Source organism: Desmodus rotundus, chromosome 1 (genome assembly GCF_022682495.2).
Source record: "Desmodus rotundus isolate HL8 chromosome 1, HLdesRot8A.1, whole genome shotgun sequence".
In the NCBI taxonomy this organism is placed as follows: Eukaryota; Metazoa; Chordata; class Mammalia; order Chiroptera; family Phyllostomidae; genus Desmodus; species Desmodus rotundus.
In genome coordinates, this window is record NC_071387.1 from 29,668,486 (window position 1) to 29,695,986 (window position 27,501).

A 27,501-nucleotide genomic window follows, 5' to 3' on the forward strand; every position below is an offset into this window, starting at 1 on the left:
GGGGAGGGCGGGGCCGCGGCGCGGGGCGGGCTCTGGCGGCCAGAGTGTCACACACGCGGCGGTTCGGGAGGCGGCGGCAGCGGTAGCGGCAGGCGCCGCCGGGACGGGCACGGGCGCGCGGGCTCCGGCGGGCGCCGGCTGCTTTCCTCAGTCTCTGGTTTTCCGGCTGCGGGTCCAGGATCGCCCCAGCCCTCTCGAAAAGGAAGAAGGGGAGGCCGAGAACGCCGACAAGTTCGCTTATTAGCCGGGAATCCCGGCGAAGGCAGAGACTGCGCGTCCGACGGGAAGCAGCGCGCTCCGCAGCGGAGCTCAGAGCGTCCGAGGCGGGGAGGGGGGTGCCCGGGCCTTTCGCTCTCCGCGGGGCCGTGGGCTGGGATCCCATGAGACGCGCCCGCCAGGGGCCCGAGATCCGAAGCCCCAGCGGCGCGCGGCGGAGGCGGAGGGCGGTGCTGCAGCTGCCGGAGCCCGGGAGCAGCCGGCAGGAGGCGGCGGAGAGAACTTGAACTTGGCGTCGGGAGCAGGCGCCCCGGACGCCCCCCGCCGGGGCCGGGGCGCCGAGGGACCTGGGCGGCAGCAGTGCCCCCCGAATGGCCGCGGCGGCGGACCTGGCTCCCGCGCCGCGGCCCTAGGCGGCCTCTCGCCATGGCCAAGTGGCTGAACAAGTACTTCAGCTTGGGCAACAGCAAGACCAAGAGCCCCCCGCAGCCGCCGCGGCCCGACTACCGCGAACAGCGGCGCCGGGGCGAGCGGCCCTCGCAGCCCCCCCAGGCCGTGCCGCAGGCCCCCACAGCCTCCTCGGCTTCCTGCGGTCCGGCTGCCGCCTCCTGTTTCTCGGCCTTGTCGGGATCGCTGCCCGACGACAGCGGCAGCACAAGCGACCTGATCCGCGCCTACCGCGCACAGAAGGAGCGCGACTTTGAGGACCCCTACAACGGGCCCGGCTCGTCGCTGCGCAAACTGCGCGCTATGTGCCGCCTAGACTACTGCGGCGGCGGCGGGGAGCCGGGCGGAGGCCAGCGCGCCTTCTCCGCTTCGTCCGCATCGGGCGCCGCGGGCTGCTGCTGCGCTTCCTCTGGCGCGGGCGCCGCTGCATCCTCGTCTTCGTCCTCCGGCTCCCCGCACCTCTACCGAAGCAGCAGCGAGCGGCGCCCGGCCACGCCGGCCGAGGTGCGCTACATCTCCCCCAAGCACCGCCTCATCAAGGTGGAGAGCGCCGTGGGCAGTGCAGGAGATTCTCCGGGGGGCGCCTGCTTGGGCGGCCGCACCTGGAGCCCAACAGCCTGCGGGAGCAAGAAACTGCTCAACAAGTGTGCTGCCTCCGCCGCGGAGGAGAGCGGGTCCGGCAAGAAGGACAAGGTAAGGCTCCCCTGGCCTCACCCAAGGTTCCAGGCCACCGTGCCCATGGGGAAATTGAGGCACCGCCTGGGTTTTGAGTCCCTATATCAACTTGTTGCTAGGACCCTGGGGTCAAGGCTCCCACCCTTATTCCTGATTCTGCCTACTCGCACGCGCCTTCACCTGGATTGTCCGCCTCCTGACACACTCGGTTTCGCTGCTGTTCCCCAAAGGTCCCTTCTCTGAGCCCACAGCCAGGTGTCCGCTTCGGAAGTTGCCTGACGAGAAAGCCCCGCCCCGCCTTGCCCAAGAAAGAGACACGCAGCCAGCCCCTCCCGCCCCCGAGGAGTAAAGTAAGAAAGTCAGAGCTGTCACGGACTGAAAAGAGCGTTTTCTCTGGTCTATTTCCGTTTCCCGCATTCCCCCGCTCTATATAGATGGGTAACTGAGGTCCAGCGCTGGGGAGGGACTCGCCCCATATTACACTGCACTCTTGGTGGCAGATCCGGACCGGCTGTCTCTGAAAGTGCATATGTAAATCCCACTAAACGCCCTGTGCTGCCCCACCCCCTGCGCCAGGTTTCCAAACTCGGGCTGCCTTTTGTGCTGGAGCTGCCCCTGAAACCTTCACGCTAGCTTTTCCGGGAGGGGGTCCACCCGTGGACTTGGCTGGAAGGAGACCCACCCCTCCAGTCCTCACCTTTCTTCCTTACCCCACCCCTATCCCATACTGTCCCAGAAGTGAGGAGAACAACTTTGTGACACCCCCCTGCCTTACATATCAAGCCATCTTGACCCCCCTCCCCTTGGAAGCAGGCTAGTTAATTACAGCCAGACTGGGCCCTCTCCTCCCCTTTCACACTCCTGTGACAACCTCCCTTTGCCCATAAGATAATGCTTGTTCTGTCCACTTCTGGTGGAAGGCAGTGTTTTGATTACATCTGAGGCCCAGTGTCCTGATCCGGCTGTCAAGCTGCTGTCCCTCTTGTGCCCCTCACTCCCCCAAAGATAAACTTTTGCCTGGGCTGGGGGACTGATAGAGTCTCAGTTCCTCTTAGGACTAATGTCCAGACAGGTGGAAGACAGGCTCCTACCTGCCAGCTGGTGCTTGGAAAAGGATCTTTTTTGTTTTCCTGTCGGGAGGAGTAAGGGGACGCACCCCTGTAATTTTTCTGCTTGGCTTACTCTCCCTGAAGTCGCAGGGCCCCAGAGTATCCCCTCCCCAGTGGGTCTGCTGAAGACCAATGGGCAGTCGGTGTTGGATCCCATCTCCCCCTGGGGTCGGTTTGGGGACACACCTCAGAAGCATAGATTTAGCTTCCCAGGCACCCAGGATGCCCCATCTAGATAACAAGAAGCTAGTAGCTAGGTAACCACCAGGTGCTGCCTTGGGGAAGGGGAGATGTCTCTGTTAGCCAGGGGGGTCATGGGCTTGTGGTTGATCCCTGAGCTGAACATCAAAGAAGCTCCCTGCCACCTTATGCATGGCCCGGTCTTGGCTGGGTGCTGGCCTGGGAGGACCTAAAGTTCCTGAGTACGGAAGGTGTGGGGAAGGCTCGGCCTAGCCATCAGGAGAGAGTCACAGGCAAAGGTGCCGGGCTTCCTGCATCCCCCTTGATAACTCCATGGCCAACAGGTAAAGTCCCTGTGGCTGGAATTGAGAGATGAGAGTTGGGCAGGGCCCCAGAGGGGCAGCAGGGCGCGGGGGTCAGGAAGGACCTTGTAAGTTAAGCACAGTGAGGGCCAGTGAAGGGATTTAGCTGCCAAGTAATGTGAGCAGATACAATTTTTTGAAAAAGATCTCTGGGCTGCATTTCACCTACTAGATGGTGACATGGAGCCCTTTGATGTTTTGAGAAGCTGTTCCCATTCTGGACACTGAGGAATTGCGGCTACCAGATGTTCTTCCTAATGAGGACGAGGACAGACAGCCAGGGAGGGTTGCCGAGGCAGTGGGTCTCAAACCCTCACCTGGAGGGCTGGTTAAAACACATTGCTCGGAGCCCCCACCCCTACGCCCCCAGTGTTTGGTTCTCCAAGCCTGGTGTGGGGCCCGAGAAAATGCATTCCTGGCTAAGTTCCCAGGTTATGTTTTGCTGCAGATCCTGGGACCACACTTTGAGAACCACTAATACAACAGTGGCCTCTGGGTCTCCTGGTTGGAGCTGCTTTGGGGATGCAGAGGTTCCGGATGCCCTCTGTGTGGGGCTGCCTCCTAATCTGGGGGCCAGCACCTGCCCCCCGACTCCTGGTCAGGCAGTCAGGAGGCAGCCCAGTTTTCACAGTATTTTTAGCCTGATAGCTTTTGAAGGCCAGACATGCTGTAGATCCAACCCTGAGCACCCCAGAGCCTCCCATCTGCCTCACCCATGGATCCAGGGACACCCACTTCTAGCATCCCACTTAATCTCAGGCCCAGCTTCCTTTTATCATTTGGACAAGAACCCATAGTGCTGTTGAATGCTCCCCGTCCGCCAGGCCCGCTGTTTGTTTTTAACCTTGGGCCTGAGTTGAGAGTTACTGTGTGTGGCGTGGAGTAGCGACTCTCGGTCCACAGATCCTCCTTTCAACGCCTCCAGTGCCACCCCCACCATGGTTTATCTTTGGGGGCCCCCCCTGCCTCCCTAATATTTGTGCCTCCCTCTGTCACACACTTCAGCATCCTTCTGTTCTCCCAGGTGAGTCCTGGGGCACACACACACCTGGTCACACCCCGCACCACCACTACCACTAGCATCCTGTCATGGGCATGTTCCCTGTTAATCACGTGGAAAAGGGACTGTTTTCAGTGCAGCCAGCTTTTACCTGCACTTACACTGTGCCAGTGAGGAGGGGAGGGAAGAAGGCTGCCGCAGACTTGTCAGTAATCTCTGGCCTAAGCCTCTGGAGGAGACTGACACACTGTCTTTTCATCGTTGGTCTCCCAGGGTTTTTGTCTTGGGAAATTTAACAAGGTCTTCACCTAGGAGGCAGCTTTGAGCTGGATCTAGAGAGGGAAGCGGCATTTCAGCGCAAAGAAAGGGGTGACTGCAGCCTGCAGGAGCACTTACGCGCCAGTGCTGTGTGTGTCCGTGTGCATAGGAAAGTGTGTCCACATGCATGTGTGTGGTTATATATGTGTGTGCACATTGACCTCAACATGTGTGTGGTTGTATATGTGTATGCACATTGACCTCAACAAGGAGCGTCTTCTTGGAAACCAGAGCTTTCTTGTAGTGGGCCTCCCTTGGGGAACGGAAGATGACAACATGAGAGAACTGGGGGACAAGAGTTTGGACCGCCCCCCCCAGGGGGTCCTGGAAGACTGTTGAGCCAGGAAAGGGATGGACCCAGTCGGACCCATGGTTGGGGAGCACCCCCGGCTACAAACAGCTGCCTCAGTCTGGGGGAGCTGGGGTTGGAGTAAGGGGACAATTGTAGTATAGTCCAGGGGAGAGACAGTGAAGGCCTGAGCTCTTGGGAAGAAAGAACAAAACTTCAGTAGCTGGAAATAGTGTCCCTTCAGGTTGTCTTTACAAAACAGTAACGATGACAAAAAGGGCCAGTAACTTGGTAGTGCTGTTGTGCAGCCAAACCCTTCTCCTCCAGTTATGTTTTCTGCTGAAGTCTTGTTTCTTTTATCATGAAGTAAATGTTTCCGCCACAGCTGAAAAAGTCAAAATGCATCATGACATCATTTTCCCGAGTTTTAAATACATGCTAACACATACCAACACTTTATATTTTGTCAGTATTCACAGAGTTGGGTTAAATAACATGTTTCCTAAGGAGTAAATAATATCATGTCTAACCTTTTCTTTTCTTTTAAATATTTAGCAAACAATGTCTTAGCAGCCTACTAGGCAGGGGGAAGTCAGAGAAAATAAGTGGTGGCCAGTTTTCCAAGACGGAAGCGTCTCAAGGTCTAGTCTGGGAGAAAGATACAGCTAATGAGACAATATCGTGACCCGAGGAATGTCAGAACAGAAGTGTGTTCAAAGGGCTGGAAGGTCCTTATATCTGGGAAGTCAAAGAGGGCTTTCAGGAGGAGGTGCCATTTGAGCTGACTCTGGAGGGATGAGTGGGAATTCCCCAGGCAGGGAAGTGGGGAGGAGGGCTCTTCATGCAGAAGGGATAGAACAGCTATGTCCAGCCCTGGAGGCCTGGGAGAGAATGGTTGGAGGCTCAGCAGAGCAGATGTGGTGGGGGATGGCAGAGGGAGGTTGGAGCCACACAGGGAAGAGAGTGTCTCACGTCCCTTGCTGGGGAGTTGCGACTTGCCTTTGGGTGCTTTTCACATAAAATCATTGATGTGTGGCTTGATGGACGCCGGGGTCAAACATGAGTTGTCAAGTCATTTCCATTTGGTTAATGGCCGCATTCTCCAGTTCTAAGAAAGTAATTGACTGAAAAGGTAAGAGCCACACTTAGTAGCTGTGGTTCAGCTTGGGACACTTTCTCCCTTGAAGTCCCATCCCTTAAAAGTAGTGTGAGGGAAATGCCTGCATATCGAATCCAGTTTTTCCCCCTGATTTCCCAGAGGACAGATATGTCCTCCATGTGTCATGCTAACCACTAATTGATTAGTTAATCCTCACGATCACCCCAGAAGAGGTTTAGGTACTGTATCAGTTAGCTGCTGCTGCATAATAAATCATCCTAAACTCAGTAGTTTTAAACCAGGACTGAGCAAAGTATGCAGAAAAGACCAGATAGTAAATATGTTTAGGTTTGCAGACCATCTCCAACACAACCATTCAGTTCTGTCGTCGTAGCTTGAAAGCAGCCACCAACAATGTATGAATGAAAGGGCATAGCTGTGTTCAATAAAACTTTATTTACAAAAGCAGGCAGCCGGCCTGTGGTCTGTCGTTTCCAACCCCTGCTTTCAACTATAATAAGCCTTTACTGTTGTCTGTGAGCCCACATGTACACTGAGTGGTGTTTTTGGTCTTAGCTAGGCTCACTCGGGCATCTGTGGTCAGCGTGGGGTGGTGGTGCAGCCCTGCTGATCCTAGCTGGGCTCTCTTACACGTTCGGGGGGCAGCTGGTTTAGGATGGCCCTGACCGCGATAGTTAGGCTCTGTTCCATGTAGTCCCTCATCCTCTAAGTAGGCTAGCCTTGTTCATGTGATACTGGGAGGGTTCCAAGAAAAAACAGAAGCCCATAAGCTTCCTTGAGATTGGAAACTGGCACACTGTCCCTTCTGCATTCTGTTGACCAAAGCAAGTCATGGAGCCAGGTTTTGAGGAGAGAGGAGGAGCAAGCAAAATCCACTGGCAAAGGGTAGGGATACAGCCAGGCCATCAGTCAAGGCCTTCAACACCATCTGTCCATCACAGGTAGTATTACCCCCATTTTATGGATAAAGAAACTGAGGCTTAGCCCTGACTATCGTGGCTCAGTGGGTCGGGCGTCATCCTGCCATTCCTGGTTTGGGCACATGCGTGGGTTGGGGGACCAGATCCGGATTGGGGGTGTGCAAGAGGCAACTGATAGATGTACCTCTCACAGGTCAATGTTTCTCTCCCTCTCTTTCTCCTTCCCTTCTCCTCCTCTAAAAATGAGTAAAAATTGTTTTAAAAAAGAAAAAGACACTGAGGCTTAGAGGTGAATGACTTGCCATATGTCACACAGCTGCCGAGTGACGGAGCCAGGATCACACCTGTGCAGCTGGAATTCAAAGCCTGTCTGCTTTTTATTAACGTGCTCAACCATTTTCCACAGTTTAAGTGGGGAGAGTGAGCCTGCTACTGAAATGGGTGTGATGTGTCTCTGCCTCCCCTTCTTGCTCCCGCCACCCTAATTCCCGTCCCTCTCAGGCTGGGCTTTGGTGGCCCCACAAGGGGCCCCAGAGCTGGCTTTTCTTGCTCCCTCCCCCATCTGCCTCTGAGTTCCATAAATGAGATGTTAATGCAGCACTTGACTTATTTTATAGAGAAATTCTCTGCGCAGAGTTGGCGTTTCCCAAAGGACAGCCACACAAAACATGTCTTTTGACCGTCACACCTTCTCATTCCAACCCCAAGTGTTCCCTGTGTCCCCAGGATTGATGAGGCTGTGCGTGCTGTTCTGGGGCAAAGACAAGTGGTACCTTCTCCCTTACCAACAAAAACACCCCCCAGTTTCCTTATAGGAGATCAATTTCAGAACATGACTGATTTCCCCAGACTTAACTCCCATGGCCTGACCCCATCCTCTCTCCATCCTCAAAGCATTGCTGACCCATAAAGTAGTTGTTAAACAGACATCTGAAACTGGTGTGGCTTCCTCTGGTCATTGAGCAAAGCTGAACTTGCCTGTGGTCAAGAGCTCCCCTGGGCAGTTCAGCTGGGAGCTGACTTTTATATCTCATGCTGAGACAGCCAAGAGGCAGTGGCCTGTGGGGGAGAGGTAGGTCAGGCTTGCCCTCAGGAAATAAATCGGAATCTGTGGCTCTGAAGTGGAGAGCTGGGTGCTGGCTTTCTGAGGCTGGGTGGAGGGCGGTGTTGGTGGGTTTCCTGCAGGACGGAGGCAGAGGCTTCCATGGCTTCTGCCACCCCGACTTCATAATGCTGCTTGGCCAGTGTTGACTGAGGAGTTGCCATATATGGGCCACTGTCAGGAGCCTTGTTGATACGAGATGATGAGCCAGGGGGTAGGCAGTACCTGCCCATCAGGAGCTTATTTTCTGGTGAGGACACAGGAACCAAGGCTGGAACATAGATCTGAGTGGCAGAGTGGATCAGTAAACAAAGTAGTGTATCAATAGACAACATAGATCTCTATGGCAGAATGTGTCAGTAAACAAAGTAGCGGGTGAGCTCCGTGCCAGGGAGGCTGCTCTGGGCAGAGCCTTGGGTCCATGGAGCCAAAGGAGAAGCAGGGTGAGGAGGAGATCCATTTGAGGGAAGTAGGGAAGTCTTCTTGGAGGAAGCATTGAAGTAAAGAAAGTGTAGTCACTTGAACTGAGGGAACTTTCTACAATAGTGATATTAGCCAGTACTCCCAGGACGTGAGCCAGGCACTGTTCTATGTGCTTTGTAAGCATGAACTCGTTTACCCTTTACCAATTACCCTTGAGGTTGGTGCTGCTGTCGTTCCCATTTTACATATGAGAACACTGAGGCACACAGAGAAGTTATATAAATTGTCTAAGGTCACACAGCCAGTAAGGGGCAGAGATGGGATTTGAACCCAGATCCATAATCTTTTTTATTAAAAAAAAAAAATCCCCTCTGTTAACATTGTAGGAGAGACTGATTCCTACATTTACGTAAGTATTCCCCAGCTTAAAGGGCACATTCACCCCCATAATTAATTTGATTTTCAGAGTCCCTCTGTGAGGAAGGTGCCGTAACCCCTGTGTTACAGATGGAGAAACTGAGGCTCCAGGGAGGCGTGGACCCTGCCCTGCCTCTCAGCAGGTGTTGGCTGAGACAGGGGCCAGGCTGTTGACCTTGTGTTCTGAGCCCAGTAGTGCCCTTTGTGCCTGGGTGATGTGGAGGTGGCTTGGCCAACACTCTAATCCACGGGAAGGGTGACAGCCTGATTGGTTTCCGGTTCATTCTGTGTTTTGATTCTGAAATGCTTTACTGAAACCATTAATGAGGATCCACAGTGGACCTTGCTTCCACAATGGAATTTTCCTCCTCTTCCTGTTTGGTATTTTCCAGTAATATTTCTATTAATGTTTCACTTTCAGAGGCACTAGCTTCCTGACAGTTTGTGCTTTCTCAACTGCTCAGCCAGGAAGAATTGGATTTTCCTTTAAATCATTCCGCTCCTTTCCATTTTCTCCATGGGGCCGACTCTCTGGATTTCCCATTATGCCATAGAGGAAGGATCCCGGAGGTGGGTCCAAGGGATGGAGAGAGAATTAGTCAGAGCCCTGGGGAATGACTCAGGCCCTGGGTTTTCCAATCAGTTCTTGAGAGTGATGTTCAGAAAGAAAGGGGCTTCCTGAGGAGGCCACGAAGGGGAGAGTGACTGGACAGGTGGGTAGGGGGGCAGACACCACCAGCCTACTGCTGGGCCTGCACTTACAGGGTGGACCCAGAGTCCTCAGCTGGGCCGCCGGAACCCATACCAAGGCCTTTCTCCTCATTCATTCATTCAACAGACATCATTGAGTGTCTGCTACGTGCTAGATATTGTTCTCTTTAGGTGCTGGGGATACAGCAGTGAACAAAGATACAAGTTTGTGCTCCCCTGAGTTTGCCCTATCACGAGGGGAGTCAAGCAAATATAATATGTCAGGTAGAGAGTGGGGAGAAAAGTGAAGCAGGACACAGAGGCTAGAGTGGGCCAGAGTTGCAGGTGGGTGCTGTTTCAGATGGGGGCTCAGAGAGGGCTTTGCTAAAGGATGTGGTGACATGATTCACAGCTCTCTCAAAAAGGAGCATTCCAGACCGAGGGAACAGTCAGGGCAAGAGCCCGAGGCAGGAGCATGCCCGGGTCCTTCAGGGAGATCAGCGTGACTGAGGCAAGCAGGTGGGGAGGAGGGGCAGATACGGTCTGGGTCTGAGGTGGGCCGGGCAGGCCAAGTGTGTCCAAGTGTGGCCAGCCCTCGAGGCACTGAAAGGTCTCTTGCTTTAACTCCTAGTGAGATGGGCCGTCAGTGGAAGGGGTTCTGAGCAGTGGAAAGGAGTGATCTGTCTTGGGTTTTGAGAGGATGGCTCGGCTGCCTAGTGAATAATAGACTAGAGGGGACAAGCCAGGAGACATGCAGCCACCGGAACTGGGGCACTAGCAGTGGGTAATGAGGAGACCAGATTCAGGACATGTTGTGAAGGCAGAGCTGCAGGATTTCCTGGCAGATGAAATGTGAGGTGTAAGAGGGGGAAGAAAGTCAAGGATGACCCCCCCCTCGCCCCCCGAGGATCTGTCAACATTCTGCAAATGGAACTGATCCAGTAACTGGCTCCTGTGGCTGGGAGCAGGCCCTTCTCTGCCCTGTAGGGCCGGGGAGGTTCCTGTGAACCCAGAGATGCTGTGCGCGGCCTTCGTCTGGGGCTGGGGAAAATGAACCACCGGGATAAGGAGGCCATGTGGGAGATGGGTCCAGAGGAAAGTGCTGATGGGGCATCCCGGACAGAAGGGATCCTCTTCCAGCTTGGAAGGGGAGAGCAGCCACGTGCGCAGGTGTGGCCAGAACCTGGGAGTTGATTGCCTTGGTGTAACTGCTGTGATAGGGAAAGGGGGGAAGGGGTTGGGTCTCCCCTGCCACAGGTCTAAAATTACTCCAATTCCCCAAATTTGAAAGAGGTCACCTGCTGAGTTTCATACTGTGTTGCAAGGCTGGACACCGCAGGTGGGTAACGATGGATGCCAGGTTAAGTCTCTAGGGACAGGGCTGGTGCCTGCCTGTTCTGCTAAGCAGAGCATTTCACTGCTGAGCACTTGTGATTGCTGGGGAAGTTCTCCCTTATATGGGGTTCCCTGAAACTTGGGCTGGTGGAGGGGTGGTGCACACAGAGTGGAGGAATGGAACTTTCCTGCTTTCTTCTGGCTAAATTTTAAAAACGAAAATGACCAGAAAGTTACAGTGAAGCCTCACCGTTTGGCTGGATGCGCACTCCCAGAAGGCCAGACAGCCCCGTAATCCCTCCAGTGCATTCCAGGGCCCCACGTGATGTGGGGCCCGCCTGGCATTCGTGGAATGGCGCAGCCCCCTACCTGCCCTTCTGTGGGGGGCGGTTTCCAATGGGCAGTTCCTCAGAACTGCAAGCTTGGATTTTTCAATGTATCTCAGTGTTTCTCTCTTTGTGAACTTTTTTCTTCCCCCTTTAACAAAACTAAGACAAGTTTGGTATAGAAAATGCAGATAACCAAAACTAAAATAGAAACGAACTCTAATTCTATAATTCCAAGAAACCGCTCTTTCACCGTCCACCTAGCTTTTTTTCCAATGCTTACGCAATACATTTTTTTTCCTCCTCTAAAATTAAGTAATATTGTATCTATTTTCTTTTTGCTTAAAGACATGGAAAGATTTCTACATTATCTTAAGCATGCAACAACAGTAATCTAAAATCCAGATAGCATATTAGGCTCTCCCTAGTTTTCACTAATTGTATAGCACTGTAATAAACATCTTTGTAATTTAATTCTTTGCCTAAGTCTGTGATGACTTCCCTCAGAATGATTCCCAGAAGGAGAATTGTTGGGTAAGAAGGTAAGATTTTTCAAACATGCTTTCAAATTGTATCCTAGAAAGTCTGTACAAGTTTACGCCTGTTAACTAGTGCCGTGCAGTTTAATTTGCAAATTCTTGGGTTACGAGTGCATGTATGTGTTAGCCATTCGTGCTTCTTTTCTAAAATTGTGTACTTTTATCTTCTGCCCATCCTTCCTCTTGCAGGGTTTACCTTTCCTGTGTTAATTCGTAGGAGCTCTTTGTGGATAGGATGGCTGCCCCGTGCCTGTCGTGCGGGTCGCAGAATGTGTTTTACGAGTTTGTAACTTGCCTTTAGGTTTTGTGTCTGGTGACTGTTATCGATTATACTGACTTGTTCGCTGTTGTTAAGTCAGTCTCCATGTTCTTCATGATTTCCTTCTTTTTCCTTACTCTTTTAAATCCTCACCCGAGGATATGTTTATTGATTTGAGAGAGAGAGAGAAATATTGATATGAGAGAGAAGTATCAGTCGGTTTGGTTGCCTCCCTTACGTGTGTGGAGCCCGCAGCCTAGGTGTGTGCCCTGTCCGGGCATTAACCTCTGGCGCACGGGACGACACTCCACCGCACTGAGCCAGGGCTCTTCGTGATTTCTTGAGTGTGTTGCTTAAAAATGTCTTCCTTACTCCAATATTTCCCTCCATTTTCTTCTAATACTTTGATTTAAAAAAAAATGAAATTTTTAATCTGTGTGGAGTTTGATTTCAGGGTACGAGGTAGGGTTTTAATTTTATTTTCCTGGTTGGCCAGTCGGCCTGGCCACCCTCTCCTTGTTGTTTGTTCTATGGCCTGTCTGTATTTCTTCGGGTTCCTTTTAGACTTAAATATTTTTGACCTGGGACGCCTCATACCCTGACTGCGTTTAGGTCTCATCAGCTATCATGATAATGATGATGTCGCCTTGTCGTTGTAAGATGAAACCTCTCGTCTGCAGATACCCATGTGCTTATTACACATTCAACATCTGGCACCTGAGGGAAGTAAGTGGGTATTCGTGCTTCACCTCTGGGTGCCAGACCCAGCGCTGTGGGTGGGACGAGGCTGGGAAAACCTCTGCTCACCTCTGGTGGGGGCCTTCCCCCTCCCGGGCAGGGGCGGGGGGCAGCATCTGTCTAGGTCTGCCTGCGTGGCCTGAGCCGGGCATGTCCGTGTACTCCATCACTCTCTGGAGAAGGGGACGCAACATTCAGTCATCTGTGTAGCAGACAGTTTTTGGACACCTACCATGTTCCTACACTGGGCGGGCTCTGTCCAAGAAGACAGGAAATCCTCCTTCAACATCATCAGGAGGTTCTGCAACTGGAAGCAAAATGACTATAACAAAACCAGTTTTACCATAGGCTAATTTGTAAAAACCAGAGTTAAGTTTCTACGGCGTCTCATCAACCTTTGATGAAACAACATTGAATGAGAAGACGTGATGTGAGGTCTGCTGTATCTCTAACACCAGGCAGAAGGAGGTCACCACCAGGGGAGACAGACAGGTCGATGACTGAGCAGAGCGGCACTGGAGCGCGAGATGGGCGTGGGCAGCAGTGGACTAAACTGTGGGTGGGAGAGTTTAAACCTGAAGGGTGAGAAGGACATAAAGGGGTGGAATGTGAGGATTACATTATTTTGCTCACTTAAATTTTTTTCACACTTACCAAAGTCCAATTCAAGTGATTTGAATTCACAGAGCTCTTCCCCCGCTCCTGACATGTTTGTGCACCTCAGCCCAGGTGTCCTGTGTTGAATCACTGCGAGACCTTTCTGAACTCCTGCTGTGTGTCCCTCTTTTTCCGCTCAGGCCAGTGTCAGGGTAATCCATCCCGCGGTATCCACTGTGAGGTTTGTGACATTAATGAATGGGTGTTGTTGGAACGGATTAACACCAGGCATGTTCACGGAGAATAAATCAAGAAAAAAAATGCAGATTTTGAACACTGATAAGCATCTATGGTCCCAAGAGACCGAGAGTATCTACTTAATTCATTGCACTGTATGTCACTCCCCGTCGTTGAGTCCGAGCCCAGCCCTGGGGTCTAGGAAGAGCTTTATGAATGTTTTTATATTCTTTTTGGTCACACCCAGCCTGGACCTCTGGCTGGGCCGCCCTTTCTGACCTGGTGGGGTCATCAGAAAGTGACTGTCCTTATCTTGACGGTCAGTTTACTGGTCACCCATGAGTCCCTGCAACTGGAGAGCAGAAGCCAAGACTCTGCCTGGATCACCAGTCTTCTGAGTGCTTCATGAATAGTAACTCACTGACGCCCGTCACTCCCCCTGGGGAGTGTGTTCTGTCGCATTTTATAGAGGGGAAGCTGAGGCACACAGGGTTTTTGTTTGTTTGTTTGTTTAGTACCTCGCCGTGGGTGACACAGCTAGTAATGGGTAGAGCTGCAGGTAGCCGGTCTGACTTCTGTCTAGCCTGAACCTCTGCGCTACAGCCTGTAGGAGACAGTGACAGAGGTCAGTTCTGTATCACCTGGTGCTCCCCAGACCACAAGGCCAGAGCCATTTAAAAACCGTGGTTCTCGACTGTCGAGAAAGCATCTGGTTTGAGCCAGACACTCTTCATATTTGTTTCCAGGATAATGCTGCCAAACGAGTCTCAGTCGGGAAGCCTTCATCGAGGAGCAGGTATGGGAACTGGGCCTTCGTGGAGAGGAGAGACTTGGATATTTAGAAACTGGTGAATGTGAAGCGGGCTCCCCAGGAAGGGGATCTGAGAACGGTCCCGAGTGACTGAAGGACGGGCTGCGAGATGACACACAGGCAGAGACGCTGGAATGGGAGACGAGGCGGGGTATGTCTGAAGGCCAGGAGGGCCAGACCCCAGAGCTGGGTCTTTTTCTGTGGATGACGAGACATGGTGGAGCCAGGGCGTGGCAGGGTCGGGTCTGTGTGTTAGGACAGCCGTCTGTCTGCAGCTGCAGAGAGTGAATGGGTTATGGAGGGTGCGGGAGGGGTGGCCTGAGCTGAGCCTGGAGGTAGGGACCCCAGTTAGGCAGAGGCAGCAGGGGCCTGACCCCAGTCTGCATCCTTAAGCAGTGAAATACCCCGACCAACTGCTCAGGCCGCTGTCAGACAGCACTGGTCAATGGAGGGAAATTGACCGAGCAATTGTCAAGGGGATAGATTTTTCTGGGTAGCTGTTGTCAATAGCTGAGATGCCCTCTTTGGGGGTTTGTCAGTTATCCCAGCCACCAGAGCATTTGTCCACATTCTGTCAGAGTCAGGCGGATAGTGCATCAGGGGTCACCAGGGCCTGGGTTGGGAATGGAGATACGCTTCCACCCATGGTGCTTTGCTCTGGGGAGCTACAGAAACACAGAGCAGGAAAGGGCAAAGCTGCTAACCAGCCCGTCCACGAGGAAAGCTGTGTGGGAGGAGGCAGGGTTTGTTCTTGGGGCCAGCAGAGCTAGTCACCTGACCTTGAGACTGAGGCTCAGCCCTCCCATCTGATGGCTGCACCTCACGGAGTTGGAGGCATTCCAGGATGTCTGGGCATGTAGAGGTCCGCAGAGGTAGAAGGGGGCTGCGGTAAAGCTGCTGCTGGTGGAGCTGGAGCCTTTAGAAGGGAACCCAGGAGGGAGAAGGGGATACTGTGGCTGTGGTCGGTGCTGGGATGCTGACCTTTAGAGGACGTCCTACACAGAGGGAAGCTCTCGAAGAAGCAGTAAGTGCTCAGGAGCCTTCAGGTCCCCAGAGGGGAAGAAACATTAGCCTTGATGAAGAGATGTTTGCTAGGCTCAATCGAAGGACCCCCTGAGGATCCTTGGCCAATTTCTTCCCCATTCCCTGCTGAATCAGACGGACCCCTCTGGCCATCAGAGCGTGCATTCCAAGTCCAGAGGAGATGCTTTGTAAATAAAGATCCAGGAATAATGTGCCATCAGTCCACCTCAGGGGGCTCTTGCCCCACGCTTGGGGAATTCATCTGTCAGTTGGTTCCTGCTTGCCTAGCTTCTGCGGGGTGTGGGATTTGTCTGAAAGCCATCTCTGGTGTGACTGCAAAGTGACAAGATGGGAATTGGTGTCATCGCTTCCTAGTCACCTACAGGACAGCTGAGAACACTGTTACGACCCCGATTGCACGGGCCTTGGCCCGAATGCCATCAAAGTGCAGGCACCAACCCCGGGCATACATCTGGGGTCGTGCCTTCCTTCCCTGTGCCCCACCCCTCCTTGATTTTTGTCTGCATCCTGGATTCTGATTATCACATACAGACCAGAGCAGAAGGAGGCCTGCTTTTGGGAAAGCAGAGAAATGTCTCCATCCAGGCAAACCCTTTGTTTTAAGGAGTCCTCAAAGATGATTAGACACGAAGCCTCCAGAGGAAGCAGAAATTGCTGGTAGTGACAGCTCACGGAGGAATGCTGATTAAACAGTTTGGAAGTGCAGCGAATGGGGGTAGGGCACATTCTTTGCTTTCATTTTGTACCATTCCATTTCTTTCCCCCTTAATTAGCAATGCCTTTTTTATACCTGTCTGGTCCTTTGGGGAATGGTAATCCCAGAAAATATCATACTCTCTTGCTTTTGATGGTTTCTTCTGGTTTTACCTATTTCTCTACAACCCAGCAAGCACTTCAGAGTATTGGATTCCGTACAGTTCAGCGGCTTGCGGTTCTGTTGAGCTCAAACTTTTCTTCTGAAAGTAAGTTTCAATTGTACACTTTCATTCAGAGAGTCATTTCGTCTTGGGCATTTCTGATGGCCATCTTGTAGTTATGGATGGGAGAGGGACCTTAGATCTGTGAACTGTACTGAAACAAAACAGGAAGTTCATGTGTTTTCGTCTTTCCCAAACTGTTCTTTAAAAAATGTTTTCAAAATGGGAAATCAGGGCTTCTCATGTAGGAAGAGGCCTGGCTCCCTTGGAAGGTCTGTGTATTTGAATTTCAAAGGCTGGTTTGAATGTGAAATCGCAGGTCATCTTGTATTCACAGTCTAAAAATCAGAGACGAGTGAGTTAGTCTGCTATAAAGTCGGTTCCTGTAGCTGTTAGGGGCATGAACTTTTCTACGCCTTCGTTCTTTAGTGGTAACAGGGAACCATCCCCGTTGCTGAATAAGGAGCTGTTTTGCTGAAGGACTGTGGCTTTTCCCTGCATTGGTCAGTGGTTGGATGATTAAAACACTGACAAGCATTAACAGGTGGACTCACAGTCACAGGGTGTGTCTTGGGGATCTGTGGCAAGCTGTGTGTGTTGCAGATCATCCTGTTCCCCCACGGGTGCACTGTTCAGGCTTAGCCTGGGTTCAAGTTCTGTGGCCTTGGGCAAGTCGCTTGACCTCTCCGAGCCCTTTGCCCATGTTTACATGAGGGTGTTTACCATAGCTGGCTTGGCATGAGGTCAGCCGATACGGCCACCGTGAGACGACTTCCTAAAACCCAGTTGCCCTAAAAATGTTGTAGATTTGGTTCCAGGTCACAGAAAGAGTGAGGGGACGACATGGAGACACTTAAAGGTTGCTGCTCATGACCCAGTGGTTCCCCTCCTAGGAATTTATCCCAAGGATAGAGGGAAGAGAGTCACAGTTAGTTAGTTACTGGTAACCCACAGCATCTGGAAAAACAGAAAAACTGGAAATCACCTAAATGTCCAGCCGTGGGCAGTGGCTAATGTGCGGCGCTTTCATACCGCGACAGGCACGCGGCCCACCGAAGCTGAGGAGAGCACCTCAGTGCCCAATAGTCAAGAGGGAGAAGGCTTACTCCACAGTTCTTTGTAAAAGTCAGATATAAAAAACTGAACATTCATGTTCTCCCCCTACCCTGTGCCCACACACCTATGTAGAAAAAAGGCTGGAAGTAAATAGACCCCACGTGAACAGTGGCTGTCACAGAAGAGTTAGATATTTTTCAGATTTTAAAAACATGCTGTAATGACAAAGGTGCTTTTTTTAAAAACGCAAACTAGTGGTAAGTCAAGCTCAAAGGGGAATGAGAAGGTGAGCCAGTGCAGGCGCTTTGCCTCCCAGCTGAGCTCTTGCCCGGCCATCCGGCCATCCCAGTAAGTTGTTGAACTTCAAAGCCAGGGCTGAAGGAGTGTCTCATTGTGTTGGAATGTGGGTGATGAGGATCACAGGAAGTGGTGACAAGCCCTTTGTTATATAAGCTCACCAGGCTTGCACATCGGTGCCAGTGCTGGCCTTGGGCACTTGATCAGGACATCATCTGTCTGTGTCACAGCCTTAGCTGGGGCAGGGACCTGTTATCGGAACTGCACAGCCAGGCACAGGAAGCTGCAACTCACACCCTTTCTTGCTAAACTCCTACTGGCAACTGGGCTATTCCATGAAAGGAGAGGGGCCAGAGAAGAGGGATTATTTCCAGGAAGGTTTGGGGATTTTCCCTTGCCCCTTTGGAAGAAATCTGTCCTGGCTTTTCCCAAAAGCCAGCCCAACCTGCTTTGCATCTGCTTCTGTTTCTTGGTTCCTATTGGACCGTTCTGTGTTTACAACTGTCTTGATAAAGGAGTGAGCCGGGAGAAGGGGACTGCTCCCTCCTCTGCTGGGAGTGTTGCTGCTCCAAAGGCAGCTTGTAGTTTTCCCCTCTGTTAACTTCGCCGTAGGAGGCCGGCAGAACGTGCCCTGCACATGACAGGTGCCCAGTGAAGCCTTGCCATCTTAAAGAGGCTCCTGTACGGGAAGGTGTTTGTGCATGTGTGGGTAAGGGCAGTAGAATATTGCTGCTAGAAAGCATCTCGCCCTCATGCCTGAGATTATGAGCCTCTTTTTTGTTAAAAGATTGTATTTATTTATTTTTAGAGAGAGGGGAAGGGAAGAGGGAGAAAGAGAGGGAGAGAAACATCAATGTGTGGTTGCCTCTCATGTGCCGTACTGGGATCCTGGCCTGCAACCCAGGCATGTGCCCTGACTGGGAATTGAACTGGCGACCCTTTGGTTCGCAAGCTGGCCCTCAATCCATTGAACCACACCAGCCAGGGCTTGTGAGCCTCTTTCTTGAGAACCCATTGTATGCTCTACTCCGTGGGGTGCCTTAGGTACCTCACTGTAATTCTCCCAGGAATGCTGCAAGGAGGATATTGTTCCTTTTTCATGTAAAGAAAACAGACTCAGGTCAGGAGACATGGCCAAGGCCTGTCAAACCTCCGTGGTTTTTTGACATCCCTGTCCTTTTGGGTGCCAGGGACTCAACTCCGTGAGAACATTTTTGGTCCCCCACCCCCACCCCCTCCACCGCCCCTGCAGCTCCTAGCTCAGAACCTGAAACTCTGTAGCCACTCTGGATAACTTGAACCTTGAGGTTTTGAGGCTGGGTGACTTTGGTCAAGTCCCATCCCCTCTCTGGGCCCCAGTGTCTCCGTTTGTAAAATGGCCAGGGGTTCTTCTTTGTCATCAGGTCCTGTCTTTTCCAAAGACTTCCCAGGACACCCAGCCCCTAATGGCCAACCCCAGACAACAGGTTCCTGTGGAATGTGGTTGGTCTTGTAAGAGGTGGTCACAAGCAATTGAGGTGTTTTTTAGTTTTTTGAGGTTTTTTTACTGTCAGGCCAAGGCTTAAAACATCAGCTGACTGTTGTCCCCAATTAATGAGACACAAGAAATAAAGTTGTGCAAGTTTATAACGAAACCACGTTTCTTGCTGCAATTTCAGTTCACCCAGTGCTTGAGGCGCGCATCCTGCCCCTGGCACGCCCGCCTGTTTCATTCCTCGGCATGATCACCCACCTTTCACCTGCTTTGGTGTGGAAAACCTTGGGCAGGGTCCAGAAATTTTATCCACTCTAGAGGGCGGAAGATTTACCATTCCAAGATGTTCAAAGAAGTGCGTGGCCTCCCCCAAGGGGCTCAGAGAGGAGCGCAGAGGGGTTTTGGGAATGAGTCGGTTGCCTCCCAGGGTGGCCGCTTGTTCGCGTGTGTGAGTTCCCACGTGTCTAACACAGAGGTCAGTGAACTTTCTGTAAAGGCCAGATGGTACGTATTTTAGGCTTTGGGGGCAACACGGTTTCTGTTGCAGCACCTCCATTCTGCCCTTGTAGTGTGAAAGTGGGCATAGACGTAACGAACGGATTCGGCTGTGTGCCCATAAAGCTTTATTTTAGAATGTAAAACTTTGCAGACCTCTGGTCTGGGGCATTAGGCACATCTCTTCAGAGTCACAGCCCCTGGTGACTTGCTGTCTCTGTTTTACACACACCTTTTCCACCTCCTGACTGGATGGATGTTCGTCCGCTAGTGCCCCTTAATTTCTTGCAGACTGTCTCTGACCTATCGGGTCTCTGATCGACGCTTAGGTGTGCAGAAGTTGCCCGTTTGTCATGTCGAGGAGTGTACATCTTTTACAAAGGCACCATTTTCCCTACAACCGTGTTGTCCTGTGTAGGATTTCTTGATGTATGTCGGGCTCATCATAAAGACGTAGGAAATGCATATATTGTCACATCTCTTAGTGTTACAGCTTTCTCAAATGCTGTCAGAAGAGAAGCTCCCTAACCTGACATCCCATAGTGCTTGAGTCTCAACTCTTCTGGCCGGTCCTTCATCTCTATGTTTCAAACGTGGCTTTGGCCATGTCATTACTTAAACACTCCTCGTGGCTTCTAGCATGTCCACGCTCATAGCATGACATCCCTGCTGACCCCTCCCTCTCCGAAAGGCTTCCTGTTGCTCCATGCTTCGTGGGCAGCTGGTTAGAAACCTCTTGCCTTCCTCTTGATTTACGTCTTGTGTGTCTTTCCACAAGCCGTACTTCCACCCCTCTTTGTCCTTCCCAGTCCAGCTCAGCTGTCATGCCATTCAGGAGGCTTCCTGATCTCCCACCCTCCTTTTCTTCCTTTCTCCAGGTACATGTGTCCATGCATCTGGCAGGGGTGGTCACCCATGTCACGGTTCTTGTCCCCACCAGGCTCCTAGAAAGCTGCAGTGAGAGTCCCTCCCACAGGGCCTGACCCAAGTGGGTTCAGGAATGCTTGTGAGATGAGGGGCTTCAGAGAAGTTGATAGAGAAGTTGATTAAAGGCCTGATGTGCTCTGTAGCCCCCAGAGTTCCCAAACCTTCAGCAACTCCAGCACAGGGGAACACCCCAAACCCCCGTGTCCTCTTGATCAGCCAGCATACTTTAAATTACAGGCACCTGGCGGGCCTCCAACAGGAAGAGTGGCTTTGGTGCCCACCTTTCTGGTGTGGTGGTGAGACTTATGGGTGAGAAGGCAGGTGGGCATCAGGGAAGAGCAGCTTCCTCCCTCCTCAGGGGCAGGTGGGAATGAAAGTAATAGCAGTTTCCAAGTATTGAGCACCACCTGTATGCACAGCTCTAAGCTAGGGACTTGGCTCTGATCTGCATAGGCTGCAGGGCAGTGAGACTTAGGGATCCTTCAGTGTTTCAGCACTGTGCCCAGCACGTAGTAGGTGCTCAACAAATACTTTTTGCGTGAATAAGTGAATTAGAGCAGAGGCGGTTTTTCTGGAAAGATTTGCTGTGGCTAGATTGCAGGACTGCAAGTGCTGCACTCAGGAGTTACTTGAGCAGCAGGGACTCAAGGACAGGTTTGTTCAGGGAGGGACATCTGTGCAACATGTGTCGCACTCACCCCATTATTTGCCCTTTCCGGTGTGGCTGGGGTGCCAGATAATGAGGCATTGGGCTGCACAATGCGCTTCCTTGTGTCTGAGAGAGGCAGGGCCGGCCTTGAAGCCAGTTGGCCACCAGCCTCCTCCCTGTAATTTATGTGCAGTGGCAGGTTGGAGTGGGCAGCCAGGCAGAGCCAGGGCCTGCCCGCCTCTCCAGGTCGCTGCCTGGGCTTGCTTCCTCCATCCTAGGGGCCGTGGCCTTGACTCGAGGCCAGACTCAAGGCCAGCCCCTCAGAGCTCTCCCTGTCAGCATGTTCTGGAAGGATTAAAGGTAGTTGTCCTGCTCTTCCCAAGACTTGCTGACCCAGTTGATGGTTCCCATTCCAGGGAAGGGGAGAGTACCCAGGTATCCTTGACCCTCAATTTCTCTACCTCCACCACCCCCACTCCAGCTCCACGGCTCCCAGGCTCAGTCGTTCACCTCGGGCTTCTGCCATCTAAAGGCAGCTGGCCCCGCAATTAGGTGGTTTTGCCGCCTCTGCCCCCACAGACCACTTTCCCAGGGAGGATACAGCTCACTGTTTTCATGTTAGGGAATATACAGTTCAGGTGTGAGTCCCTGGGATCCATCCTGAGCAGTTACCTTGTTCCAAGGGGAGGGCCACGCTTCAGCAGTTTCGTCCCCTGCACATGCGCTGGGTGAGCTCCCTGGCCTGGGCACAGTGGAGAATGCAGAACAGAATGCTGTGGAGAAACTGGGGTGCAGGGCAGCGGACACAAGGCATCCCACTGCACAGCAAAACAATCAGGGTTACAGGGGCCTCTGGTCAGTTGATTCTGGGAGGGGGGGCTGGGCGGGCTCCGTGGGGGAAGTGGGAGTAGGTTTCAGCCTGGCCCTGAAAAGTGGCTGGGGGACGAACGAGAAGTACTCTGGCAGGGTCATGGAAGGTGGCAAGTACAGGTGGGGTCTGGTAGGAAATCTGTGGGGCTGGAGCTCAGAGTGGGAACAGGTGAGGCTGCGGGTGATCTGGCAGGCGGCATTCGAGTGGCTCCGAACACCCGACCCGGGAGTCAGCCATGCAGTTCTACAATGTGGCAATGAGTCTGAGGGGCCCCGGGTTGCCCTCTGTTCATTGCAGGGACCCAAGGAAAACCCAGGGCCTGGGGCAGGGTGGGAATTAACAGGAATTTGACTTGTAGGCTGGGCTGGGTTGTCCCAGGAAAGCCCATGCTTGGCCAGGCTGGAAATGAGCCCCTGCTGTTCCGGCTCTGGCATCTGCTTCCTTGGGCTGGCCTTCAAAGAACCTGTCACCATGATGTCTGAGAGGAGCCAACAGATGGGCAAGATGGAAATGCCTCTCCCGCAGAGACAGATCCCTTCTTACGCTCCCCACTGAAGGTGGAGGCAGGGGGGCACTGCCCCCGACACAGGCCCTCACTGCCCCAGGAGGCAGAGAGGGTGAGGATTTCCAGTTCCCACTTTAGGGTTAGAGGAGTGAATTGCTTGCAGTCACCCCCAAGTCGGGGAGCCCCGGAGCACGGCTGGGCCTCCCCACCCCCAGCTCAGCACATTGGTCATCGCTTAGTGCAGTCCTTCGGTAATCAGAGGGCAGAGGCCAGTTCAGAGGTGAAGTTTGCAGTTAAATGGCAGCTGAAGACATGGGTGGTTTCTGGCCTCACTAAGGCATATTAAGCTCCTACTGTATGCTGGGTGCTGTGCGGAGCTCTTCTTTGCTTCATTCTTTTGACAACTCTTGTTGGTAGATACTGTTGTGATCCCCAGCGAGGAGCCCAGGGCACAGGAGCTTAAGTAACATACACAACAGCCCAGCACTAGACAGGCTTCTGTTCCCCGGCGGCCCCACCCCCAGACCTGCTCTGAATTTGATGCCGCACACCCCTCATCTGCTTTGGCAGTGCTAGCATGCTGTGTGATTAGAACTGACTGCCACTCCTGCTAATGACTTCCTCCACACTCCGAAACTCAGGACAAAAGTGAAGAAGAGAAAGGAAATAGGTAGAGAATGAGGTTGTTTCCACTAATGCTCAAAGCACTGTTCACGAACAGCACATTTGAAAGCCGGCTTCAGCTGGCTGGACTTCGGCAATTGGCAGGCTTCTGTCGTAACTCTTTCTCCTCTGCTGTGCTTTGTGCCGGCCCCACCTGCACCCCCCATTGTGGAGGACAGCCGACATCACACTCCTCCTGGTCGCTTGGCTTCTCAGAAACTGCGGTGGCCTTAACTTGGCATTCCAAGCCCCTCCCCAGGTGGTCCCATCTCCTTTTCCAGCTATGTGGAGAACACCCTTCCCTAAACTCACTAGCCTTTGACCCCTCTGCATTCCTGAGGCTGGCATGCCCATCCTCCCTCTCACCACCCATCCTCCCTAGCAAATGCAGGTTCAACTCCGATCTTGCCCCTTCGAAATTCTTGTAGTCTCTCCCTTCTGTCCCCTACCTGTGGGTCATGCCCCTGGGCCTTGCTGTGACTTCCTGGCATGCCTCAATGTAGCTGTGCGTGTCAGGACTGTGCCCCACCCCCACGTAGAGCTCCCTGCCCGGTGGCAGATTACCCCGTGTGTGTGCATGGCTATGGAAAAGGCCGTGTAAGTGTGGTCTTTGTGGGCAAAGGGGAAACGAAGGCTCCTGATGAAGGAAAGGGCTTTCTGGGTACAGGTGTGAAGGGACTGTTTCCAATTGTGTAGAAAAAGAACAAAGGGCCTGGTAGTGGCTGCACTTTGACCCTTCGTCCCTGGCTGGAAGTCACCAAGCTGTGGCTTTTTAGCTTGGAGAAGAGAGGGCGTGAGTGAGGATAAATGGCCTAAGACCTCATCCGTTCCAGTCCTGCCAGGTACCAGCAGGTCCTCAGGAAATTAAATTGCCTCCAAACATCTCTGGGGCAGATGTCTTTTCTACATCAACCCTGTCACCTTTCCCCAGAATGGCTGCATTCCCGTCCCACCCTCGTCACTCCTCTCCTCGCTGAGTACACGCTGTGTCTGTTTCCCAGTGCTGACACATTCTCTCTCTGTTCAGGGTAAATCCCCAAAGCAAAATCCACCCCCGAATTTCACTTCTGCACGTCTCTGCTGTACACCTGCCACACCAGCCCTCCAAACCTGTACCCTAGTCTCTTCCCTGCCCCCCCCTTCCATACCCTCCTCCAGATGCCTTACCGCCGATCCTCTCACCTCAAGTGCAGTAGCTCCCCCCTGGGCCCAGGGGAGATGCACCACCTCCTCCAGGAGGGCTGCCCGCCTGCCCACTCTCACTGGTGTGCAGCGTAATGGTCTCATCTCCTTTAGCAGAGTGGCCGGAGCCCGTGGGCTGGTCCTGTCCCCTCTGTGCATCCCCTCCTCCACCTCACACCGCATAGGTGCTAATGTCTGTCTGAAGAGGCCACCTGATTTCAGTGGTAAGAGCTGTGGGGGTGGTTTGCCAGTTTCTGAGGACAGATGACAAGTCTTGTCCTCTGTGAACAATCACACTTCAAGAATCAGGCTGCTATCAACACTCCTGTCTGAGCTGCGGCTCTAGAATGTGGCCTCAGAACCTGAACCAACGATTCTGGCTCAAAACAGAACTGTGGCCCAGGGATTTGTGGAGAGCAGGCCCTGGCTGCCAGACTCCTGTCAAGAGTCCCCTGGCAGAATTCCTCCTCCTCTTCCCTCTTTCTTCAGCTGAGAGCCACCCTGGAGAGGGCTTGGCCCGTCACATCCAAGTCTGACAGGGCAGAGCCCTCGCCAAGGCCTGTGGTTGATGGCAGGCCCCGGGCCAGGGGTGCCTTGGCCTCTGGAGACAGCTGAGCTTCCCTGGGGCATTTCTTACGTCAGAGCTGTTTCTGGACAACTGTGGCTTGTGCGGTGAAGTTAAAGAGATTGTTCCGAAAGCCAGACGGGCATCTACGGGAAGTAGGGTTACAAGGGGACCTGCAGCTTTGTGACCTCTGCTCTGTAGGTAGGGGTGGGCATGGGTGGGGAGGGGCGGAGGGCTGTAAAGTCAGAGTACTTGGGCCAAGAATCATGGAATCCATTTACTCACACAGTCCTGCGCTGCAAAATGGGACGGCGCCCCCGGCCCCAGGGCCACGCCCCCCTCTTTGGGTCTGCAGTGGTTCGCGCAGGCCAGCCAGCGGCAGGGAAATCCCCGTGCTATAATCAACAGGCTTCCTCGTGGGCTTCTTCAAAGTGTGCTTGTTTGTAAACCCATTTTGCCCAATTTCTTCTGATTTAGATACAATATAAAATTAGAATAGGGCTCAATTGTTTTTTTCTTTAGATTCCAGTTACCCAGTTGGGGGCAGCTATTGGAGGCATCAAGGCCTGACAACAGCATTTCTCAGAGCACGCCATCCCAAGAGTGCTTTTCTCCATTCGAACAACAAATTAGCCACGTTTATTCAAGGGAAGAAAGTGCTCTGTAGCTACCCCTTCCCTGTGCCATGTGGTCCTGGGCTGACGCACCCTCCTGCCAGCCTGGCCCGATAAGCTTCAGGAGTTCAGAAACATTTCTTCACAGCTGCCACTCTGTCCCGGGAGCTTCTGTCGCCTCACTTCCTCTGGCCCCTCTCCAGCCTGCTCCCTGTGCCTGTCCTCTCTTGGTCAGACGCTCCCTCCCTGGGGTTGCTCTGCCTTTCCCACTCTTTCACCTCCTGGTGGGCAGCCACAGCTTCTTGTCCCCAGGTGGGCCTGCTGTTTGCACTTGTTGTGTGATCACCGGCAAGTTTCTTAACCTGTCTGAGCCAATTTTCTCACTTGTGAAACTCCTTTTTCACTTCCTAAGCACCTTACTGTGTGCCAGGCCCGGCGTTAGACACAGGCACTCACAGAAAGATGAGTGGACCCAGTTCCTGCTCTGGAGCCCCTAGTTTAGGAGGTGTTGGTGAAGATGGCATGACAACTTCACGGGTGTGTGGGAGGAGCAAGTGGCCCCGACTTGGAAGGGCTTCACAAACTGCGAAGCGTAGCACACGCACGAAGACTGTTGCTTCCCGGGGCTCCCAGGGCCATTGCTTTGTGATAGAACGAAACCCGCCTTGTGGCACTCCTCAGTCTGGAGGGCCCTTCAAGCCCAGTGCCTGTGTGCCCACTGGTGACTGCTGGGCTCTGGCATACACGGAATGCATGGGTACCCGTGTGGGGGCGGGACGGGGGAGGGCAGGAGCTGGACAGCAAACCCAGACTGTAAAGTAAGGGAGGGAGGAAATTCTGGAAGCCAAATGTGGTTTGACCTGATTTAAAACAAAAAACAAAAAAAAAATCCCCTCTTATACAACTTGTCTGGAGTTAGCAAAACTGCCTTTTGTCAGTGGGAACACAGCCAGATTAAAAAAAATCTTGTTAGAGTATGACAGGATGTAAAATGTCACTTAGCCCCTCGCAGCTATTTGTGAGCGGGTGTCTGTCCCCCCGACTAGCCTGGGAACCCAGGCCAGACTGCAGTAGTGCCTTGTTCTCCCCTGGGTCGCGCAGCCCAGCGTGGGGCCTGGCCCAGAGCAGCCCGGGGCGGCCGAGGGGAGGCACAGACACAACAGCAGAGCTCAGAGGCGGGAGAGCCCGCTGCTAGCTGGGCGAGGGTATCAAAGGACAGTCCGTGGGGTCCGCACCAGTGATGATGATAATACTCTGGAGTCCCTACTGTTGCCAGGCACTGAGGCGGGCTCTGTTAACATCCTCACTTTACAGATGAAGACACCGAGACCCAGAGAGGTTGAGTAAGGCTCCCAAGGGGACACAGTCAGAATTTGAACTCCAATCTAACACAGGAGCTCATGTTGTCGATCGCCATGCCCTGCAGACTATGTAGAACTTGGATGTGCGCACGGGGCGGCAATGACCGGACTGGGGTGGAAGCTATGGGCTGGCGACCCCTGCATGTGAGTGTGGGGGAGTTGGGAGGGGACGGCATGGAGAACAGCCGTCTCTAGCAGGGAGGTGGCACAGGAGGTCCCTGAAGGACAAGGGTTCTCCTACCTGGCCAGAGCCCCGTGATGTGAGCTGGCCCTTTCTCAGCTCAGCAGGCCCACAGCACCCTGTGTGCTCTCTGTTACGTGCCGTAGGAGCCGGCAGGACCCTTCTCCGTGAGAAGAGAGGGCTCTCCCTGGGTGGCACACAGGCTTGGTTTCGCCCCAGCCCCCTGTGTGTGGCCCCACACCAGCCCCTTACTCTTGCTGGGTCTGTCTCACCATCTCTGCAGGGAGTATTTGCTTCAGCAGAGTCACTTTAAAGCCCTTTGAGTATGACATTAAGAGCTAGAATCTGGGACAGAGCAGTGGAGTTGGAATCCTGACTTTGTAACTCACTGCCTCCGTGACCTTGGGCAAGTTACCTAGCCGTCGTGCGCATAGTTTCCTCGTCTGTGGAAGGGGGCAGTGGAAGAGTCTACTCCATAGGGTTGTCGGGAGCATTGAGAGACCTGCACACAGGCCCTGGTAGCTGCCGGTTGTTATTTATTGTATCATCACTCTGCTCGTCCCACCCTTGCTCTCCAGCCCCCGACTCTC

The 27,501-nt window shown here is 53.0% G+C and overlaps 1 protein-coding gene and 1 long non-coding RNA gene across 4 annotated transcripts in view; one reads left to right on the plus strand and one right to left on the minus strand.

Annotated features, from left to right (window-relative positions):
• LOC128780663 (uncharacterized) overlaps window positions 1-1,714 on the minus strand; it is a 14,228-nt gene extending 12,514 nt beyond the window's left edge. For all 3 annotated transcript variants that reach the window (XR_008426651.1, XR_008426650.1, XR_008426652.1), the window contains exon 1: window positions 1,519-1,714. This is a non-coding gene — a long non-coding RNA (uncharacterized lncRNA). The remainder of the gene's footprint in view (window positions 1-1,518) is intronic.
• The window catches only part of SHB (SH2 domain containing adaptor protein B), a 124,512-nt gene continuing 97,047 nt past the window's right edge, over window positions 37-27,501 (plus strand). Inside the window, exon 1 of the mRNA XM_053922505.2 lies at window positions 37-1,356. Within this exon, the coding sequence (XP_053778480.1) occupies window positions 643-1,356 (714 nt within the window). The 5' untranslated portion in view covers window positions 37-642. The remainder of the gene's footprint in view (window positions 1,357-27,501) is intronic.